At 39.7% G+C, this 19,091-nt stretch overlaps 1 protein-coding gene across 3 annotated transcripts in view; it reads right to left on the minus strand.

Moving 5' to 3' along the window:
• Positions 1–19,091, minus strand: part of PELI2 (pellino E3 ubiquitin protein ligase family member 2) — a 184,253-nt gene that overhangs the window by 16,918 nt on the left and 148,244 nt on the right. For 2 of the 3 annotated variants that reach the window (XM_032875320.1, XM_032875318.1), the window contains exon 3: positions 5,286–5,387. In XM_032875320.1, coding sequence (XP_032731211.1) covers positions 5,286–5,387 — 102 coding nt within the window. Of the gene's footprint in view, positions 1–5,285; positions 5,388–13,387; positions 13,438–19,091 lie in introns of those variants that run through there. The other variant, XM_032875319.1, reaches the window with a different exon arrangement.

Here is a 19,091-nt window from a genome sequence, read left to right on the forward strand (position 1 = left end):
TTCCATTCTTGTCTAGACAGTACTTGAAGGTATCTCTCAGAAATGTAAATCAGATTATACCTCTCCCTTGCTTAATCCTCCAATTTTATTGCTTGGCCTAAGGGCCCCACCTCTCTAAGCTCATTTCATTTTACTGACCTCCTCCTTCACCCTGCTCCTTCCTGGGGGCCATGGCACTTGCTCCTGCTGCTGCTTCGTTTGTGGTCTGTTTCCCTCCTCTAGAATGCAGGCTCCACGAGAGGGGAGCCTGGGCTGCTTCCCTCCAGTAACTAGATGAGTATCTGATACACAGCAGGTGCTCGAGAAATGAAACTGACGCATGGATGATTAGGACAGTGACCCTGAACCCTGAGAGAGAGGCAGGTATCATGTTTCAAGAAATAACTGTCACATTTTTCTCACCTAGGTGGGTGTTAACAAGATGTTACCATCTAAAAGTGTGTAAAACACCTAAATTAAAAACCAAACAAACAAAACCAAAACTGTAAGGTCCAGCAACACCCAGGATCAGAGACTATGAAACTGAGCAATGTTCAAGGCCTTTGGTTTCCTTACCCCAAGGAACAGGATGGATTTGGCATCACACCTCCCTTTAGGGGCCTTGTAAAACATTTCGTCACTTCCTGTGACAATTTTTAATATTTTGCTCTCTCAAAAGCTACACTCTTTTTTTTCTGTCCTTTATTTACACCCATTCTAGAAAATAACTACTATGAAATTGTTGCTATACCAACTCAGACTTTCTCACACTTAACCCATCTCTTAAATTCCGATCAAACTGATACTTTTTTCCCCAGGCAATAATATTTCTGAGCTCTGAGCCTACTCTCTGTTTCCATCGTGGGAAAGGCAGCACAAGGCCCTTCTCTGGTTTGGTCTGATGTTCTGCTTTTAAATGCTCAATTAGCCTAGAAATCATTTTAAAGAATAATGGCTATAATGAACAGCCCTCAACACCAAGGTCCATGCTTGAGAAATAGGAATAGTACAGTGTTTTTTGCTCAGAAACCTTTCTCAATGATAGGCTGGGGACACAAAAATGTGTAAAAGGAAGAAAAAATTAAAACAAGCTTGATTTTTCAGGATCTTCTAAGAGTTACTTAATTCTACTCTGCTTAGAGTGATCTGATATTAATCCTCCAATATGTCTAGTTATTTTGCAAGTGGAATCAGATTATTTTAGTAAAAATGACAAATGTGTTCTGTTTCCTTAGCAAATCAATAAATCCTTGTTGAATTACCATGCTTTATTTAAAGAGGTCGACCTGGTACTATGTAGGAATGTAGAACTCAGCAGACATAAATCTTACAGCTGCCACTAACACCTTCTCTGCCCTTAGTACTAGTCACCTTTCCTTTCAAAGACCCAGATTTCCCAGCTATGGAAGGTAAGTGGATAGTATAGTGTAGTTTGGCATTTCTCAGCACAGTCTATGAACCTCCCAGGGTCCCTGAGACCTTTTCTAAGGACCAGGTCCATGAAGCCAAAATTGCTTTCATAATAATACAAACATGCTGTTGGCCTTTTCCACCGTGCTAACATTTATCCTAATGGCGCTAAGGCGATCAAGTGCTTTCATGGCAATCAAACCAGTGGCACCAAACTGTATTAATGGCCTCTGTATTCTTTATTGGCATGCACTTGTAGTTAAAAATAATGCTAGTTTCACTTAAGTATGCTTTTGATGAAGTAATAAAAAATTACTTTTATTAAATATTGGGCCTTTCACATAATCATCTATATAATGAAATGGAAAGTGTGCTAAAAAGCATTTAGAAGTTTATAACAGTATGGAGGTTCCTTAAAAAATTAAAAATCAAACTGCCATGTGACTCAGGAATCCTGTTCCTGGGTATTTATCAAAGTAAACGCTGAAATTAGGCTCTCAAAGAGAGATCAGCTCTCAAAGAGAGATCTGCTCCCCACGTTCACTGTAGCGTTATTTACAATAGCCAAGGTATAGAAACAACCTAAATGTCCACCAGTGGGTGAGTAGATAAAGAAAATGTGGTAAAACATCCAGTAGGATACTATTCAGCCTTCAAAACAAGGAAATCCTGCCACAAGCAACAGTGTGGATGAACCCAGAGGACATTACAGTGCTGCAGGATTCCAATTACAGGAGGTACCTAAAGCAGTCAAATGGAAAGTGAGCATGGCGGTTGCCAGGGGCTGGGGGGTGGAGGGAAGTGGGAACCATTGTTCAACAGGTCCAAAGTTTCAGTTCCGCAAGATGAAGTTCCAAAGATGCGCTGTCTAGTGCTGTGCCTATGGTACAAATACCGCATTTTGTGTTTAATTTGTCAAGAGGATGGATCTCATGTTAAGATTCTCATGAATCTTTCATTCATTCTGCACTTGCGGAGGTGAGAAGGAAGAAAGTGAGCCATGGGAGTGAAATGTGTACCACGGTGAAGAGTACGCGATCTCTGTCACAAGTCACCACAGAACAGTGATGAAATTGCAGGGGCCTCCGCGGTGACGTGTTGATTTTAAAGTGGTAAAAAAATGTATCACGACAACTGTAAAAATGTTCTTGATGTGCTTTTTTCAGTGTTGAGACTCTGCTCTCTAGGGTAAAACGTGTGTCAAGAAAACTTTCTACGTAAAAGAAATCTTGTTAAGTAGAAGATTAATAATTTTGGAAAGTTAACTAAAAAATTATTTTGAAGTCCCGTAAAATTATCAGCAGGGAAGCGTATGCATATACATATTTTGGAAGGGATTTTCTCTGGTAGAATGAGAAGAAAAAATATTTAGAATATTATAAAATGGAATTGCATGAGGAGTAAAACCACTGTTAATATTTTGTCTAAATAGGATAAATCTTACTTTTGAGGCACTTAAATAATTGTCTACATCTATGACTACGAGTCTAGGACTGTTTAAATTTACTATTTGTTTTTAATTTTTTAAAGAAGATTTTATTTATTTATTTGAGAGAAAGAAGAGTGTGTGCTCACATGGGAGAGGGGCAGAGGAAGAGGGAGAAGCAGGCTCCTCGCTGAGCAGGGAGCCTGACGCAGGTCCTGACCCCAGGACCTAATCATGACCTGAGCCAAAGGCAGATGTTTAAACCACTGAGCCACCCAGGTGCCCGTTTAGCTTTTTAAAAAATAGCTAACACAGGGGTGCCTGTGTGGCTCAGTGCGTGAAAGCCTCTCCTCTGGCTTAGGTCATGATCTCAGGGTCCTGGGTTGGGCTCTCTGCTCGGCAGGGAGCTGATTCCTCCTCTCTCTCTGCTTGCCTCTCTGCCTACTTGTGATCTCTCTGTCAAATAAACAAATAAAATCTTAAAAAAAAAAAAGAAAAAACTAACATATTCACACAGTTCAAAAATCAGGTATGAAATACCTCCCTGTGTACCACCTGCCTGATCCCTCTCCCCACAAAGGGAACTGGTTTAATAATAAGGTCTTATTCATCCTCTTGGAGCTTTTTAATACATACGTGCATTATTTAAATCATTTAACTATGCTAATATTTAATTATTAATATACTATTTAATATTTAATATATTTAATAACTTAAATTTATTAACACTGAAGATTAAGTAATCTTAATTGAATATATTATCAATGGCTCAATATAATCACATTAATATTTAACTCATTAAATAAAGAAAATAAAATAAAAAAATAAAAACTCATTAAATGGAGCTCTTCCCATGTCCATACATAAAGCTTTTTCTTATTCTGTTTTATAGACTTGGGAGGCCTCCTTCCACGATATGGCTGTACCTGCAATTACCGAGCGGGGCCCCTACAGAACGACACATATGTTGCTTATGGTCTTACGCTAGTATTTTAATTTTTATTTAAATTCAATTAGTAATCTTTTGCTATTAAACCTTGCTTTGAGCAATGACTTGGTAAAAATGTCATTCTGCATGTATATAGGGGTATCTCTGGGGTCAATCTCTAGAAAGAGAAGAATTTTAGAAAGAAGGGCTGAGTCAAAGAGTGTAAGCATTTTACATTTTTCACAAGCATTTCCACATCACCGCCCCACTGAGGTCATACCAGTTTAAAGGACTAGGAGAGGGTTTCCTCACATTTCTGACAAAATTGTGTAGATTTTTCCCTATCTAATAAGTGGAAATTAAAATCTCTGTGTGATTTGAATTCACATTTCTCTTTTTATAAGCCAGATTGAGGATATTTTCTTATTTTTCAGGGTTCCTTATTTCCCCTTTTTGATATTATCTGGAATACTGTTCTGACACCTGTTTCAATATCATTCATTTAATAATTTAACATTCCATATAGAAATGCAAAGCCTCATGGTTCCCCATTTGAGTTTGCTTTTTTCCTCATTAGCCTTAATTTTTTAAGTAGTTTTAACATACCAAATCTTAGATATATTATTAATTCTCTTCTTAAACTGATGAATTTTTTTCTATTATTATTTCCTTCTGTTTTCTTTTGATGTATTTTTGGACTTTTTATTATATACCATTAAAGCTAGTCATGAGCCTGTTCTGTATTTTTTTACTATCATTTTTTAGAGAACTCTTGGAGACCAATGTTTAGTTCCTTGTTCCCTCCTTCCTTCTATAATGGAAGCACTTCAGATTTTTTTTACATTTTCTTCTGAGTATGTGGTCAGTCACATCTCATGAGTTTTGCTACATAATGTTCCCACAGTAATTTTTTAAAAGACCTAATAATTGCAGTACTGATGTCTGCATTTCTGATTCAAGTGTTATTTAGGAGGTTTTTCAACATGTTGGCTTTTCAAAGTGGTTGGTTTTTAAAATTTTTATGATTGTTATTAATGGGTATTTTTACTGCAGTGAGACCTAAGAATGTAGCTTTTATCATTTCTGTCTGCAGTTTTAGAATCAAGTTTTTTTTCCCCTTAGTCTTCCAAAAGCCACATAGGAATTAGATTTTATATTATCCTCTCTGCTTTCTCCTTGTACATCACCAAACACTACTGTGCTAGTTCTGATGACATATTGAAATGCAGAACTGAAGGAGAGTGTGCAAGAATTTCCATGAGGAAAAGAGAAGTGTGTCATGGGGACATCACGGACAGCAGGGCACCTATGGTAAAGTAGTATTTACTAGTGCACCGTGTAGGTCAAAGGAGCTAGGAGCATGGCTCTTAAAAGTTCTCATTCCCGGAGAAAAGCTGTCTAACTCCATGTGGTGGCAACTGTTAACTGGCCTTCTGTGGTGATTACTTTGCCATAGGCACAAGTATGGAACCGTTACATGATACCCCTGAAACTGACGTCATGTTAATGACACCGCATCTGAAAGAAAAATAAAGATGTTACCTGAAACATATCCGTATCTTTATCATGCGTGTACTCCACCACCACAGTCTGATTCCTTGACAGAGTGTACGATATACTGTGTTGGCCTTTGCAGCTGATAGCCTAATAATGAAATAAACACATACAAAAATTCAATAAAATCTCATTTCAGCCACTTAACTGCAATTCTGCTCGTAGTTAACAAATATCACTCCTCCAGCAAAACCAGTACAAGCCAACCTTTTTTTTTTTTTTTTTTTTTTTTAAGTCAGAGCCTGTCCCTGGGGAGCCTGGGTGGCTCAGTCAAGTGTCAGACTCTTGATTTCCAGCTCAGGTCATGATTTTAGGATCGTGAGGATTCTTTCTTCTTCTCCTTCTGCCCCTCCCCTGCTCACCCTCTCTTTCTCTAAATAAATAAATAAATCTTGAAAAAAAAAAAAAAAAGTCGGAACCTATCCCTGTGCTGTGCCCTGAATTATAGAGAAACTAACAGTCACAACTCTGATTTTACTCAACACTTTTAGTATGAGCAATATTTAAGTCAAATCAAAGTTAATTTACTAGTTTGCAAGATTTGATTTAATCATATTTCTGGAAAAACATACAGTTTCTCCATATTGCCTTAACTCACTGATTGAATTTTTAGATTAATAGTGTTTATTTAAAAATTTAAAATTTATTTCAACACTACAGCAGTTAAGTCAATGACATTTTGTTATATTTTCCCCATGCAATAGAGATTGTAATCTAGCAAAAAAAAAAAAAGTCATTGAAAAAATAAAAGTGTTCTGTAAGGATTTCTATACATTATTCTAGCCAGTGATAATCATACAAGATTTACGTAAGATGGAGAACAGAGCATAAGTAGTTGCTTAACCCAGACATTTACTAATTTAATAAATAAGGAAGCTAAGTTAATTTTATCTTTTCTATTTTTAGAGTCGAGCTAATAGCCTTTTTCAAAGAACCTAAAAACCAGTAAGACAATATTCCTATTTTCTCCATAATGATATATTTGAACACATCTTAAGCTGTGGTCACACTCTTTTAATACTTCCAAATTAACGAAGAAGTTTATTTAAATTGTACTCCAAATTATTTCAATTACATTTTATCCATTCCACGTCAACCTAATTTATCTTCATTTCTATGCTTTTACATTAAGTATAATAAATAAAATTTTAATGAGCCTTTCTATTAAACATTTATTGAATAATGACACTGTATGAGGACTAAGAAAGCATTTGGAAGTAGCTGGACATATAAAGCATGTTAATGAAATTGTACTCTGAACATTTATATTTGACTAACATAATTGCTTAAAGCAAAAAGTAGTACAACATTCCAAATCAACTTTGAAGTTAGCCTGGTTAATCTCATGGTTATTTAATCATCTGCCCTGAGGAGCTTCGTGACTGAACTGTTTTGTACTACGTGCTTCATTAAGACAATACAAGTATTGGAAATAACCTAAATATTTAATATGGCCAGAAATCTAAAAAAGACTTCTTAGACTACTCAACTCCAGTAACAAAAATAGTCTTAAATTTTCATTGGTCTGAGTCAGATAAATCTAATGGCCTTGATATAAGTGACATTTTTTGAAAGCCAAACTAATAGCTATTTTCAAGATAAATGGATGTTTATATTATAGTTAGGTGAAATAAATAAAACTTAAAAAAACAATTTTATTAAACTCAAACTTCTAAAACTAACAATCAGGGGGTGATCATTTATAAACTAATTTTAGGTTTCCTTAAAAAGGTGCCTGTTGGGGGCGCCTGGGTGGCTCAGTGGGTTAAAGTCTCTGCCTTCGGCTCAGGTCATGATCCCAGGCCCAGGACCCTGTTCGGCAGGGAGCCTGCTTCCTCTTCTCTCAAATAAATAAATAAAATCTTAAAAAAAAAAAAAGTGCCTATTGCATTTAAAAGTATTAAATTTACAAATATCTCAACTCGAAACAAAAGTTTTATGGCATATACTTTGCATTAAATAAGAAATACCAGCAAATCAGGAGTTCACAAGTGCCATAACAACTCCATTTAAAATGCCATAAATTTTTGTATGATCGTACCTTCTTAAGTATAGTGTTTCTCAAACTTCCATCAAAGTTGCCTTAAACTGGAAGAAAGTCACCTGAACCTTGGAGACATCTGGGAAAGCACTCTGTAGTGAAGTTTCTCCTCTTACAACATTTTACTTGAAAATTATTGTAAATTTTTATATTCCCTTCCATAATATGCTGATTGGTTTTAATATTTCCAAACTTGCTGGGAAGCTGATGCCCAGGGAGGATGCGTTGTGCTCATCCCATAATCCAGCACAGCCCTGGGCATGGGAACCCACAGACACTTCTATCCTCCTCCCAGAAAGGCTGGAAATAGCCATTCTACAGGCCCTATGTTGTTGGTGGGCCCAATCCTTTTGACAGATTCTACTCAAACTATTCTTGTGACCCAGGTTAATATAAGCCCGCATATCACATGGAAGAGGCTACCGATACGGAAGTCCTACCCAGGAACTGTTCATGGTACAGGGGAGTACACAACCCAGGCTGACCGCCCGTCTGGCCAACCCCAACAGGGAAGGAAGCACAGGGACTCTGAAGCCTTGAATGCCTGACCCAGGACACCTTGAATGGTGAGCCCACTTAAAATGAACAACTTCAGTCTTCTGCCTGCCTTTTTTTTTTTTTTTAAAGATTTTATTTATTTGACAGAGAGAGATCACAAGTAGACAGAGAGGAAGGCAGAGAGAGAGGGAGGGAAGCAGGCTCCCTGCCGAGCAGAGAGCCCGATGTGGGACTTGATCCCAGGACCCTGAGATCATGACCTGAGCCGAAGGCAGCAGCTTAACCCACTGAGCCACCCAGGCGCCCTTCTGCCTGCCTTTTATGTGGCTCAATGTGAATGACCAGGGTTAGGAAAGGTGAACGCTCTTGGGTTAGGGAAATGCTTTTTCTGAGACTTTTTGATTAAGAAAATATCATAGGCAGGCTATGTTCAGAAGCTTCTGGCTGTAGCGAAGATGGAGAAGTGGGGGAAAAGAGATTCTGCAGGGAGAAATGAATCCCACAAAGTAGGGACTGGCTCTGGACCAGCAGGTGACAGACTCCCCTGGGGGCAGAGATGGCCGAGGAGCTTCAGAATTGGACTGACAGCCACCTCTCCGTTGCTTCCAGTTCTCGCAGTGATTTCCCTCTGTTGAAGCCAGGAGAGCAGCCCTCCCTGGACAGAGTCCTGAGTGCTGGCGGCGTGTCAGGCTGCACCCATTGGGAGGAGAAGCATAGCTGGCCCTCAGAAGACCGGGAGGTAAGCCAGGACTGCGATTTGGAGCAAAAGGTGGCAGTCCACACCAGGCCCCCTGAGGGTACCGATGGCATCCTCAGAAACAAATGGAGAGATGCAGACTGCCCTTGATGACACAAATTGGGCTCAGAATGATCTTGTGTGCATACTGAAGCCAAGAGTGGGGCTAGATTCCGTTAGTGGCGGTGGGGCAGGGTAGGGGGGATCAGAATAGAGTTGAAGCTTGAAGTCCATTTTTGCTTTCTTTCTGGCAAGTATCTAATGCATTATTACCCTCTTCTCTTGTTAGAAGTACCAATTTTTCAACAATACTTCTAACATTTAAAATAGGACTTTTGGAAACTCAGCGTCTAGTAAATTACAGATGCACTGACTTGCGTCAATCATTGCAGGTATTTTGGAAATACGAATTTCCCCAAGGTAACAAATTACTTTGAAATCTATTTCTGAAATATCATACAGAAAGGCAGGTAAGGCCTCCTCCTGGCACTCACTGTAATATAGCTCAAACACAATTACTGTAACATAATATAATCTTTATTACACCAACTCAAACTCGGAAACTAGGTACTTTACAATTGTAAGGAAAACCAGCCCAACTAGCTTGCTTGGAGGATCCTGCTCTCCCCTCTGTGCTTTTCTACTATGGGGAGCGGAGGGGCCGGAATGCTGACTCTCTCTCAGCGCTGTGAGTAGCTTTATCTGTTTTCCAGGTAGTCACTCAGCCTATGTCTGAGGACTGAATGAACTGCTACAGACAGAAGGTGAAATTTAGAGCTTCCTTCTTCAGGTCTCTCCACCCCGCCCTCCCCCCCCGCTTTTTATTCACCAAGGTGCCCACCGTGACACCTCGGCTTAAATTTATGGCATGTGATTTTTATCGAGTGAAAAATACCACAGTTGGGCAATTACAGATTAGACAATTACAATTACAGATCCACAGAATAAGAGGATTCCAGCATAGGCAGTCGATCTTCGCAGATATTCTCGATGTAACGTACAAGTATATACATTGCACCACCTGCAATCCCAGTTGCCCAAGCTTGGCCCCTTTCTTCCTTTCTTAGCTTTATTGTCACAGGTTCTGTTCCACTCAGCCCGCCTCTGCCTCTCAGGGGAGCAAGCATTGGTGGTCCTGGTCCAATGCAGATGAAATGTCAGGGAGTTTTCTGAGCTCCCAGACTCTAAAACAAACATGGCTCATAACACCTATAGAATTTGCTGGCTCCTAGAAGGCAGCAGGTACCTATCTAAGAGCGCATATGCAGATATCAAATATGTAATGATACTGGAAAGGTAATCCTGCAGACGTCTGATAGGATGGATACATGTCTTTATGGCAGCCACAGAGGCTTCATTCACATAGTTAAAGAGGAAAACACTCAAATCTTTTATTTGTTACGAAGCAGTGGGATCAGCTCTCAATCACAGAGCAGAAGGGAAAAGTCCACTGAGAAACTAACTGGCTTCTAGAAAATACTAATTTATTACAGTTATGATTAAGCCTACCTAATTCAAGCTCTATAAGGCTGCTAAGTGAGCCTTTATCAACTGTGTAGGGAGAGAAAATGGAATTCATCACTGTGACAGACATCGTCGGTTACCTGCCTAATGCCTTTCTCCCGACTAGCTGAGCTGGCTTCCTGTGAACAAGCCTGAAAGTGCCCATACCCACTCTCCCAGGCTCTGTGGCTAGCACATGTAGATCTGAGCCAACACTGACAGTGGGACTTAGGAGAAATCTGGTGTGGGGCTCTTTGGGAGGGGAGCCGTCAGGAGAGATTTCTTTCCTTTCTCTGTTACTACAAGAGTACTGTGAGGTTTGGAGTGGAGGGGGCTGTCTAGCACCATGAAAGGAAGGTCCAGAGCCTCTCAAAGAGGTGGGCCAAGCCCTGACATCTGTGAGTTGAACCACATCTGCCACTACCTGCTCCAGACAACTTCTAAGAGAAAAATGAGGGGTTTTAAGGCTGCTTTTAGTAGGGCATTTGGTTACTTGTGGTCTAAGGCATCACTCTACTCTTTGGCCCTAATTTTTTCTCTTCCTGGGTTTCCCCTTTCGGTCAGGGGCACCATCATATTCCCAGCCCCCCCACCCCCACTTAAAACAACCCTCACTTGTCACTGTTGTCCATACACAGTTGGCATTATCACCAGGATTAAAGCCAGGAGCACTGGTTTCACAGCATTGAGACAAAAATCAAATACAAGTAGAACAAACAATGTGTTACATTTCAGGCTTTCTCCTCAAATACAAAACAGTTATTGGGCAAAACTGATTTATTCCCAAAAGGAGTTTTACGACCAGCTCTTCTAACAGACTAGAGCTTTCTGCTCTGGAGAGGACTATCTCTAATGCATCTCTCATGTATCATCTAATCTGTCTTTATTGAATCTGGGTTGCTTTTAGGAACTTGTTTGACCAACAGAATGCACAAGAAGTGACATATGGGACTACTTCCAAGGCTGGGTCAGAAGTAGCCTTACAGCTTCTCCTTAGTACCCTGGAACTCGCTTTTAGAGTCCCGAGTCCCCACAGAAGAAGTTTCACTACCAAGAGAGGCCCTGTAACCCAAAATGCCATGTGGGGAGAGGGGAGGCCCCAGAGCACCAAGACCCCAGACAGAGGAGTGAAGAAGCCACTGTGGGCGTGGATTCTCTGGTGCCAAATGCCCCAAAATTCACGATGTGGATCAGAGACAAATGAACCATGCATGCCCATCCCAAATTAGAGACTCACAAAATTATAAACAAAATCAAATAGTTTTAGCTAAGCTACTAAATCTATCACACAGGGAAAGACAACTGGACCAGTCAATTTTCAAGGCCTATTGGTGTCTGAGCATTTTTTCTCTTATGTCGCTCATCACTTAAGACATTATGGTTATCTGCATATTCCCCTTACCACTGCCCAAGGGTGTGGGATTAGCTGTGTGACCAGAGCAGGTGGCCAAGAGCCTCCACAAAGTGCTTAAGTTTCTCATGGCACTTTCATTTGCTCCTGAATGCAGGCTAAGAGGTGGCTGTCTGTGGCTTGAGCAAATATGTACTTGGACTGTGATAATCTTCAGTTGTGGGAGGAGATGTAAATAAAGTCTCATATTACTATTTAAAATTAATATTTATGGGTTAATACATAAAAGGAATCCGTAAGGCATTCAAAGCATTCTCAGAGGAGGCAAAGCTACCAAGCTCGTCACATGGGTAATTTTCAGTCCTTACGTGTTTGCATCAGGAATAGGAGGGATGCTAGAAATTCAGGAGAGAAAAATAGCTAGTTACGTTAGATACTAGGAACCAAACTTCGACTATCATGCACACCAATGAGGGCAAGCCTTACTAGAGTCGACCTCGCTTAAGGGAATACCGTGTTTGTGTAAGTGTGTGAATCTGAGTTTCAAATGAAATGAAACAAAATTATTCTTCTTCAAGTCCACATCTAATTTTTCTATTGATGTGTCTTAGAACCAAATGACTCAAGAGTTTAATTATCTCTCTTGTCTAGACATCCTGGATGCCAACTATGACAGGACAGCAGTCCCTATTCTGGAACCACACAGAGTCTGACTAAATCAAATGACCGTGGTTTTGGAAACAGCAGCGCCCTGCCGAGTCTCCTCCATGAGTAGATGTAATTAGTGTTGTGTCTGCCTCTCCAAAGAGGGGGCCAGACACTTGGTGTGGCTTACACTGAGGGAATCTTTTCCAAATAAATCTCAACATTTCACAGAGCTGCTCTGAAGAGCTTTGCATCATGTATCCAGAGGTGGTGGTATTCTGTGAGGCTGTTGACGGCACCCCTCCTTCAGTTTCCAACAAAACAACTCGGGAAGAAGTCGGAAGTGACCTAACACCCCACCCAAAGGGAATAGTCCTAGAAAACATCCTGCACACCCTACCTGGGAAGCCAGTAATGCCTTTGTCTTCTGGGTTCCACCAAGAAACCTGTAAGCCTGTGTTTCCAACAGCCTTCCAAATGATGTCCACAACTCAGCACTCTTTACTGAGGCAAAGTAAAGTACGTGCTCCCTGGCCAATTATTCCGGATGTTTACAGCAAGTCTATTTTGTGCCACTTTAACTGTTAGCTCTAATTTGTCAGTTAATATTTCAGTCCGTCCTGTGATTTAAATAAAGAGCTATACAAGAGGATTACTGCACAGAGGACCTGATAAAACAGATAAATAACAACCCTGACCTCTCACAACTGTTCTGGTTACTGAACACAAGTATTCTAGGACAGGGTGGATCGCTGCAAACTTCTTAACTGATACGGAAAAAAATAATGGAAACTGTTTTGGGCTAGTGCTGCACAGCACCAATGAACTGAACCTTTTCTGCCCAAGCCAACTTCCGATATCTACGTTTATGTCAGAGACAGACCCACGTAGGAGCCTATGAATGGGTTTGCTGTGAACTGTGCAGAGGCTTGGAAACAGCAGAATGATTTTGCCGTCCAGAGCAGCGTGTCCACAAGGATGCTGGGCCAGTGTGGCAGGGCGCATGACCACTGCCCTGGCAGGTCAGCAGCATTGCATCACCTCACGGCAATGACCATCGATAAACCAGCACGCGCCTGGACACTGGGCAGAAGCAGCCATTCCCGCTAGGGGATTGCCTCATTGGACTGCCTCGTGTATCCTGCTGACTTCCAAGTTCATGGGTGATTCAGGAAAAGGGAGTAAGACCATGTGTGGGCACTGAAGTGATCAACTTGGTCAGTGGATTCTGATACTGGGAAAACCACATGCTGGACCCCAGGTTTGAATACAGTCACTCACCAACAACAGTCACATTCCGTGACCTCTTTAGTTACCTTGATCATTCATCAGCAGTGGGTGTCAGCGCCAGGAGCACGGATTTCACTGTATTCAAAGCCGAGGGAATGAGGCACAACATGACATTTCCTCTTCTCAAATGCAAACCTGTTCTTAGAGCACCACTTCACCACCTGAGGGGGTTTACCATCAGTTCACTGTCGTCCAGAACATATGCTTTGGAGATTACAACTCTGTTTGGCTTTAAATATATGTTCGATATTGACTGTATTAATTAGCGATAATCCCAGTATGACAAACATGTTTTTCCAGAACTAATGACTTTTATGTCAGGCTGACAAGTATAATTAAGCAATAAATCCTCCATCAGTCTGGCTCAAATTGCTACAGGGAAGATGAGGTCTCTGCCATCCTTGTCAATTTATGTATAAAATATGTATGAGTGCTATTTCTAAAGAGAAGAGGTGGCTAAAGGAATTCATAATTTATTTTGCATGAACACACACTTTAAAATAGTCCATCTTTTCAAAGAGCCATATTTCAAACAAGTGCCTGAACCATGGGTACGATTAGAAAGTCGCAAAGGTGCTAACTTGGATTTCATCAAAATCAACAGTGCTTCACTGAATAAATAAATAGAAAAGTTAAGCCTGTTTGTTAGAGGCGATGGCTTTGAACCTGGCACTGGGTCACTCCCACGCCTGCCTAGGATCGGCTCACTGAGCTATGTAATGAACCCTGGCAGAAAACTTACCGCATGCACAGGGCTGGGGGGACATGGTCCATCAATCCAGCAGACACAGATGCTAGAGAAGATACAAACACTGGAGGAGAACCTGTTTCCAATTTGGAGTCACTCCTAATTACAAGGAAGTTGGATGTGGGACAGTGGGACAAGTCACAAGAGAGGACCTCAGATAGAGCTCAGAAAATATGAACCGCCAAGGGCTGTTGCTGGAGAGGTGGGCAAGAACACACTCACATGCCTTGGGGGAGATGTGTCCCGAAGGAATTCTACCATTTATATTGGATGAAAAGCTCCTCAAAGGCAGGAACTCCTCTCTTTTCAAATCAGCCTTCACTCAGGCAGTATCCTGCAAGCTTAACAGTCCAGGTCAAGACGAATTCCCACGTGCCACCTAGACAAGATATATAAGGGCTCTGGGCCTCAGTTATGTCATCTTACAAGCGTTGGTCCTGTGTCCAGGAAGGTCACTGCTCTCTCAGCAAGGTCACTGCTTCAGTTACATCTTATCACAAAGTATGGAGCACGGGAAAGGTCAGATTCTAGTCTGCATCAATGATTTCACATAACAGGTACCTTCAGAACCTACTAAGCTGCCAAATATGCAATCTCTTCTTTTATTAGTTGTCTTATCGCTTCTCTTTTGGGAACTAGGGCTGAAGTGCAGTGTTCCCACCCAGGATGTGGTGGCTGAGTCACACAGCCTAACCTATTTCTTACGGTGACTTTCAAAGCGTGCACCTTACTGCAGACTCTGCAGACGGCTTTCCACACGGATTGAGGAGCAGCCCCCACAGAGCAGGAGACGATGCAGGAGGGATGCGGTCCTGCAAGGGCAAGGCAACGCTCTGGAGCTTGACTGGTCTCCACAGCCGATGTCAGAACCGCCCGTACCCAGAGTCCACCCCTCAGCAAGGACCGCCCCATCCATGGTAACCTGGAGAAGAGTGGGGGCCACACTTGGAGAAACTGACCTCCAACAAAGCCATTCTTCAAAAAAACCAGTGCTTTTGCTTTTGAACAGTTGATGATTTTAGATGCGGACAAGAAGGAGCATGGGAAGAAATGAAGATATTCCTGCGAGAATTAAACCAAAGGTGGGATTTCTTACGGCCAGACACCTTCAGACAGACAGCAATGCCTAACTGCAGTCTCACATAAGAACAGGAGCTGCTGAGCTTTATGCAGAGAGATTTAGTCAGTCGATGGACAAGGCTCTAAAGGAGGGTGCATGTGAATCTGCCTGTTGCAACGAATGTTTACTTATCTGAACAAGTATTTGCAGACACAGGGAGCTACTTGCCATGGGAAACAAAGCTAATTGAAAGAATGAACCTGAATAAATATGAATTATAAGGAAAAACAAAGCACCTTGAAAATGACTAAGCTGAAAAAGATTCATTGTTCAGTAATTCCATTTACATGCTTCCTTTTAAATAATGCATTTACTGGGTAAAACAAAGTATACCTTCATTCCTGTATTATTCCACAACACATGTTAGTCAAATCATTATGGTGTATCCCTTAAATTTATACAATGCCGTATGTCAATTATATCTCAATAAAACTGGAAAAAATTCCAAGGTGTAACTTGTTTCTAAAGAGCACTGGATAAAAAATATACAGGAATCCACCACAAACTAAATGGTACAGTGAGTCAGTAGTAAATGCAAGCCCTAATTTGTTGCCAGGAGCAGGCAAACTTCCAGATGCTATAAACTCAATCTGGTATGAAGGGACTTATATTAAGATACCCAAAGATGTACCATATAATTACTTAAATACATAGGCCGGTTTATCAACTGTCAAAAAGATCCCTTGAGTAACGAAGAATAAAACGGAATTTATTTACCCTGAGAAATTTACCCTTGCTCAAAATACAAAGCCTTATCAATTATTTATAGTGATAGAAGCGAAAGTCCTCATTTAAAAAAATGTTAGGTTAAAAAGGGGAGGGGTAACATTTCAAAATTTTCCCCTCATTTTACTTCAATTTTTATTTTTAAGGCTTGGCCTGAATTTAACATTCGTCCCTCTGCTGAAGAACCTCCTTTTCTTTATGGAATAAAACCGTCCAACAAGGCCACATCATAGCTACACAGAAACGTGAAAATATTTACTCTCAAGAGACAACATTTATCTTGGCGGCTGGTATTTCCAATATGGGCAGCGTGCTGGGATCATACAAGCTCCAATCCTAATGCACATAATTTTGAGTGAGACGATGGCTGTCTTTTCTTGGAAGTATAAGAAAACATCCATGGACCTGACACATGTACCTACCAGCACACATGCAAGCCATCCAGAAATGCTTTGGGGAGAAGCTTGGATGTGTATTTGGATGTTACTTCTCAATCCTAATTCAACTGAACTTTTTTTTTTTTTTTAATTCAACTGAACTTCTTAAGAGGGCACTTATTATCTGCATGTCCTTAAGGTCATATTCTGAATCTATTTCTTTACCTGTAAAGTACGGCAACTACCTTCAAGAGTTTTTAGAAAAACTCAGTTGTTTGTAAAGGACCCAGAGCACAGTGTCCAACATGTAATAATTATTATAGTCAGCTATTTTTATTACTAAAACATTCATAATCTTTATTGGACAATTTAATTGTATAGGGTCCTTCAGGTTCTCGATTGATTCGCAAGGCAAAGAATACTTTTCATTAGGTATTATGTGCACAAAGTACCAAATGTTACCAGTGAATTAGTATGCTCCTTCCAATTCCAGTCCTTAAGCACAGGGAGAAGTGCTATGACCAATTCTCTGTGTATCCTTCCAGAGAAAATCTATGCCTATACTAACATAGTAGATGTATTAAAAAAAAATGATAGCATACTATATACAGTGCCTAGCTACTAGTGCTGTCTCATCCTTTTTGATGTATAGATGTAGCCTGACTTTCTAATAAATTTAATAAATTACTTTTTCTCTATTTTACAAGTGATGCTATAATAAATATCCATATATTCAGTTTGCATATAGGGAGATAGATCTATAGGATAAATTTCTAGAAATAAAATTACCAGATTACATGGCATATACATATTCAAAGTTATTGTCAAATTATTTTTCATAGAAGCTAAGCCAATTTAAATTCTTACCAGATAGGAAGTGTGTTCTCCCCACCCTTACCAACATAGGGATTTATTGTTAGAGTCTCCACAGTTGGATACGTGAAAAATGTCATTGTGCTTTTACTAAGCATTTCTACTGTTATAAATGAAGCTAAATATGTTTTAAAATGCTTAAAAGTCATTCCTTTTCCTTACTATGAAATATTTACATACTTTGCCCTTACTCTTATAGAACATTAGTCTTTTTCTTATTGATTTGGAGGCACTCTTTATATATTAAGGAGATTACCTCCATGAATTCCTATATGAATTCCAAATTTCCCTACTCATTTGAGTTTTGACTTTACCTAAAAAAATTTTTTTTTGCCATGTAGATTTTTTTTAACAAGTTTATATCGTGAAACTTTTAAAATTTGTTTTTATGGTTCCCAGAGTTTACCTCATAATCAGCAAGGCTTTCCTCACTTTCAGATAAAGCAAAGAATTTTCTATTTTTCCTTATGATTTAACTTTTTAAGTTATAAAAATATTACTTAGGGGCACCTGGGTGCTTCAGTTTGTTAGGTGTCTGCCTTCAGCTCAGGTTATGATCCCAGGGTTCTGGGATTGAGCCCTGCATTGGGCTCCCTGCTCCATGAGAAGCCTGCTTCTCCCTCTGCCTCTGCTGCTTGTGCTCTCTATCAAATAAATAAATAAAATCCTTAAAAAATAAATAAAAAACATAAAAATATTACTTAAATAATTTGTCTGAATAGTCAGTGTTTATAAAGAAGACAGTCTGTTTTATGTATAAAGGTCACATTATACACATATCACACAAAATTTGTTTCTTCTTCTATGCACTGCTTGTATATTTTAAGGAAATGATGTTATTTGATATATAATAACTCTTGGGCTATCATTGGGTTGTACCCCCTTTTTATTATACAGAACCCTTCTTTGACTTAATACTTTTACCATTAATTCATTCTATAAGATTGTAAGTTCTGGTTTCTTTGCATTTCATTTGTATGTTCTTCTCCGTAATTTTACCCTCATTCTAAACCACTTTGTTTTAGTTTGTACCTTATACACAGCCTGTAATTGTATTTGTTTCTATGTGAGCCAATTCTTTTAATATGTAGGTTTAGAACATTTATGTTTATTGATAAGCACAAGATATATGCTATATTTTCTGCTTGTATTGCTACTAGTCTTATTAAAAACAGCTTTAGAGATATAATTGAGACACAATAAATTGCATCTACTTAAAGTGTGTAATTTAATAAGTCTGGACATGTTTATATACCTATAAAACCATCATAATCAAAATAACGTACATTTCCATAAACAACAGAAGTCATTTTACCATGCTCTTCTGTAATTCAATCTTCTCTTCCAGCCCCTACCTCATGCCCAGGCAGCCAATTAACTGTTTTCTGCCACTATAGACTAGTCTGCATTTTCTAGAATTTTACAGACATGGAATCCTAAATTATGTACTTTTGGAGGGTTCTGGCTTCTTTATTTAACATCATTGAGATTCATTCATGAGATCATGACCCCAGCCGAAACCAAGAGTTGGATGCTCAACTAGTTGGGCTACCCAGGCGCCCAAGTATATGTTTAACTATCTGTGAAACTGCCAAACCATTTTTGAAATTGATTGTAGCATTTTGCATTCCAATCAGCATGGGAGCTCCAGCTGCTCCACATCATGCCAACCCTTGGTATGGACATCTTTCCATTTTAGTCATCCTTAGGAGTCTGTAGTGATACCTCATTGTGGCTTTAATTGTATTTCTCTAATGACATTGAGAATGTTTTCATGTGCTAATTGCCATCTCTGTCTTCTTTGGAAAGTGTTCAAATCTTACGCTGGTTTTATTTTTTTAAAGATTTTATTTATTTGACAAGAGACACAGCAAGGGAGGGAACAC

This window comes from Lontra canadensis, unplaced genomic scaffold, assembly GCF_010015895.1.
Source record: "Lontra canadensis isolate GAN:19392208 unplaced genomic scaffold, GSC_riverotter_1.0 scaffold55, whole genome shotgun sequence".
NCBI lineage: Eukaryota > Metazoa > Chordata > Mammalia > Carnivora > Mustelidae > Lontra > Lontra canadensis.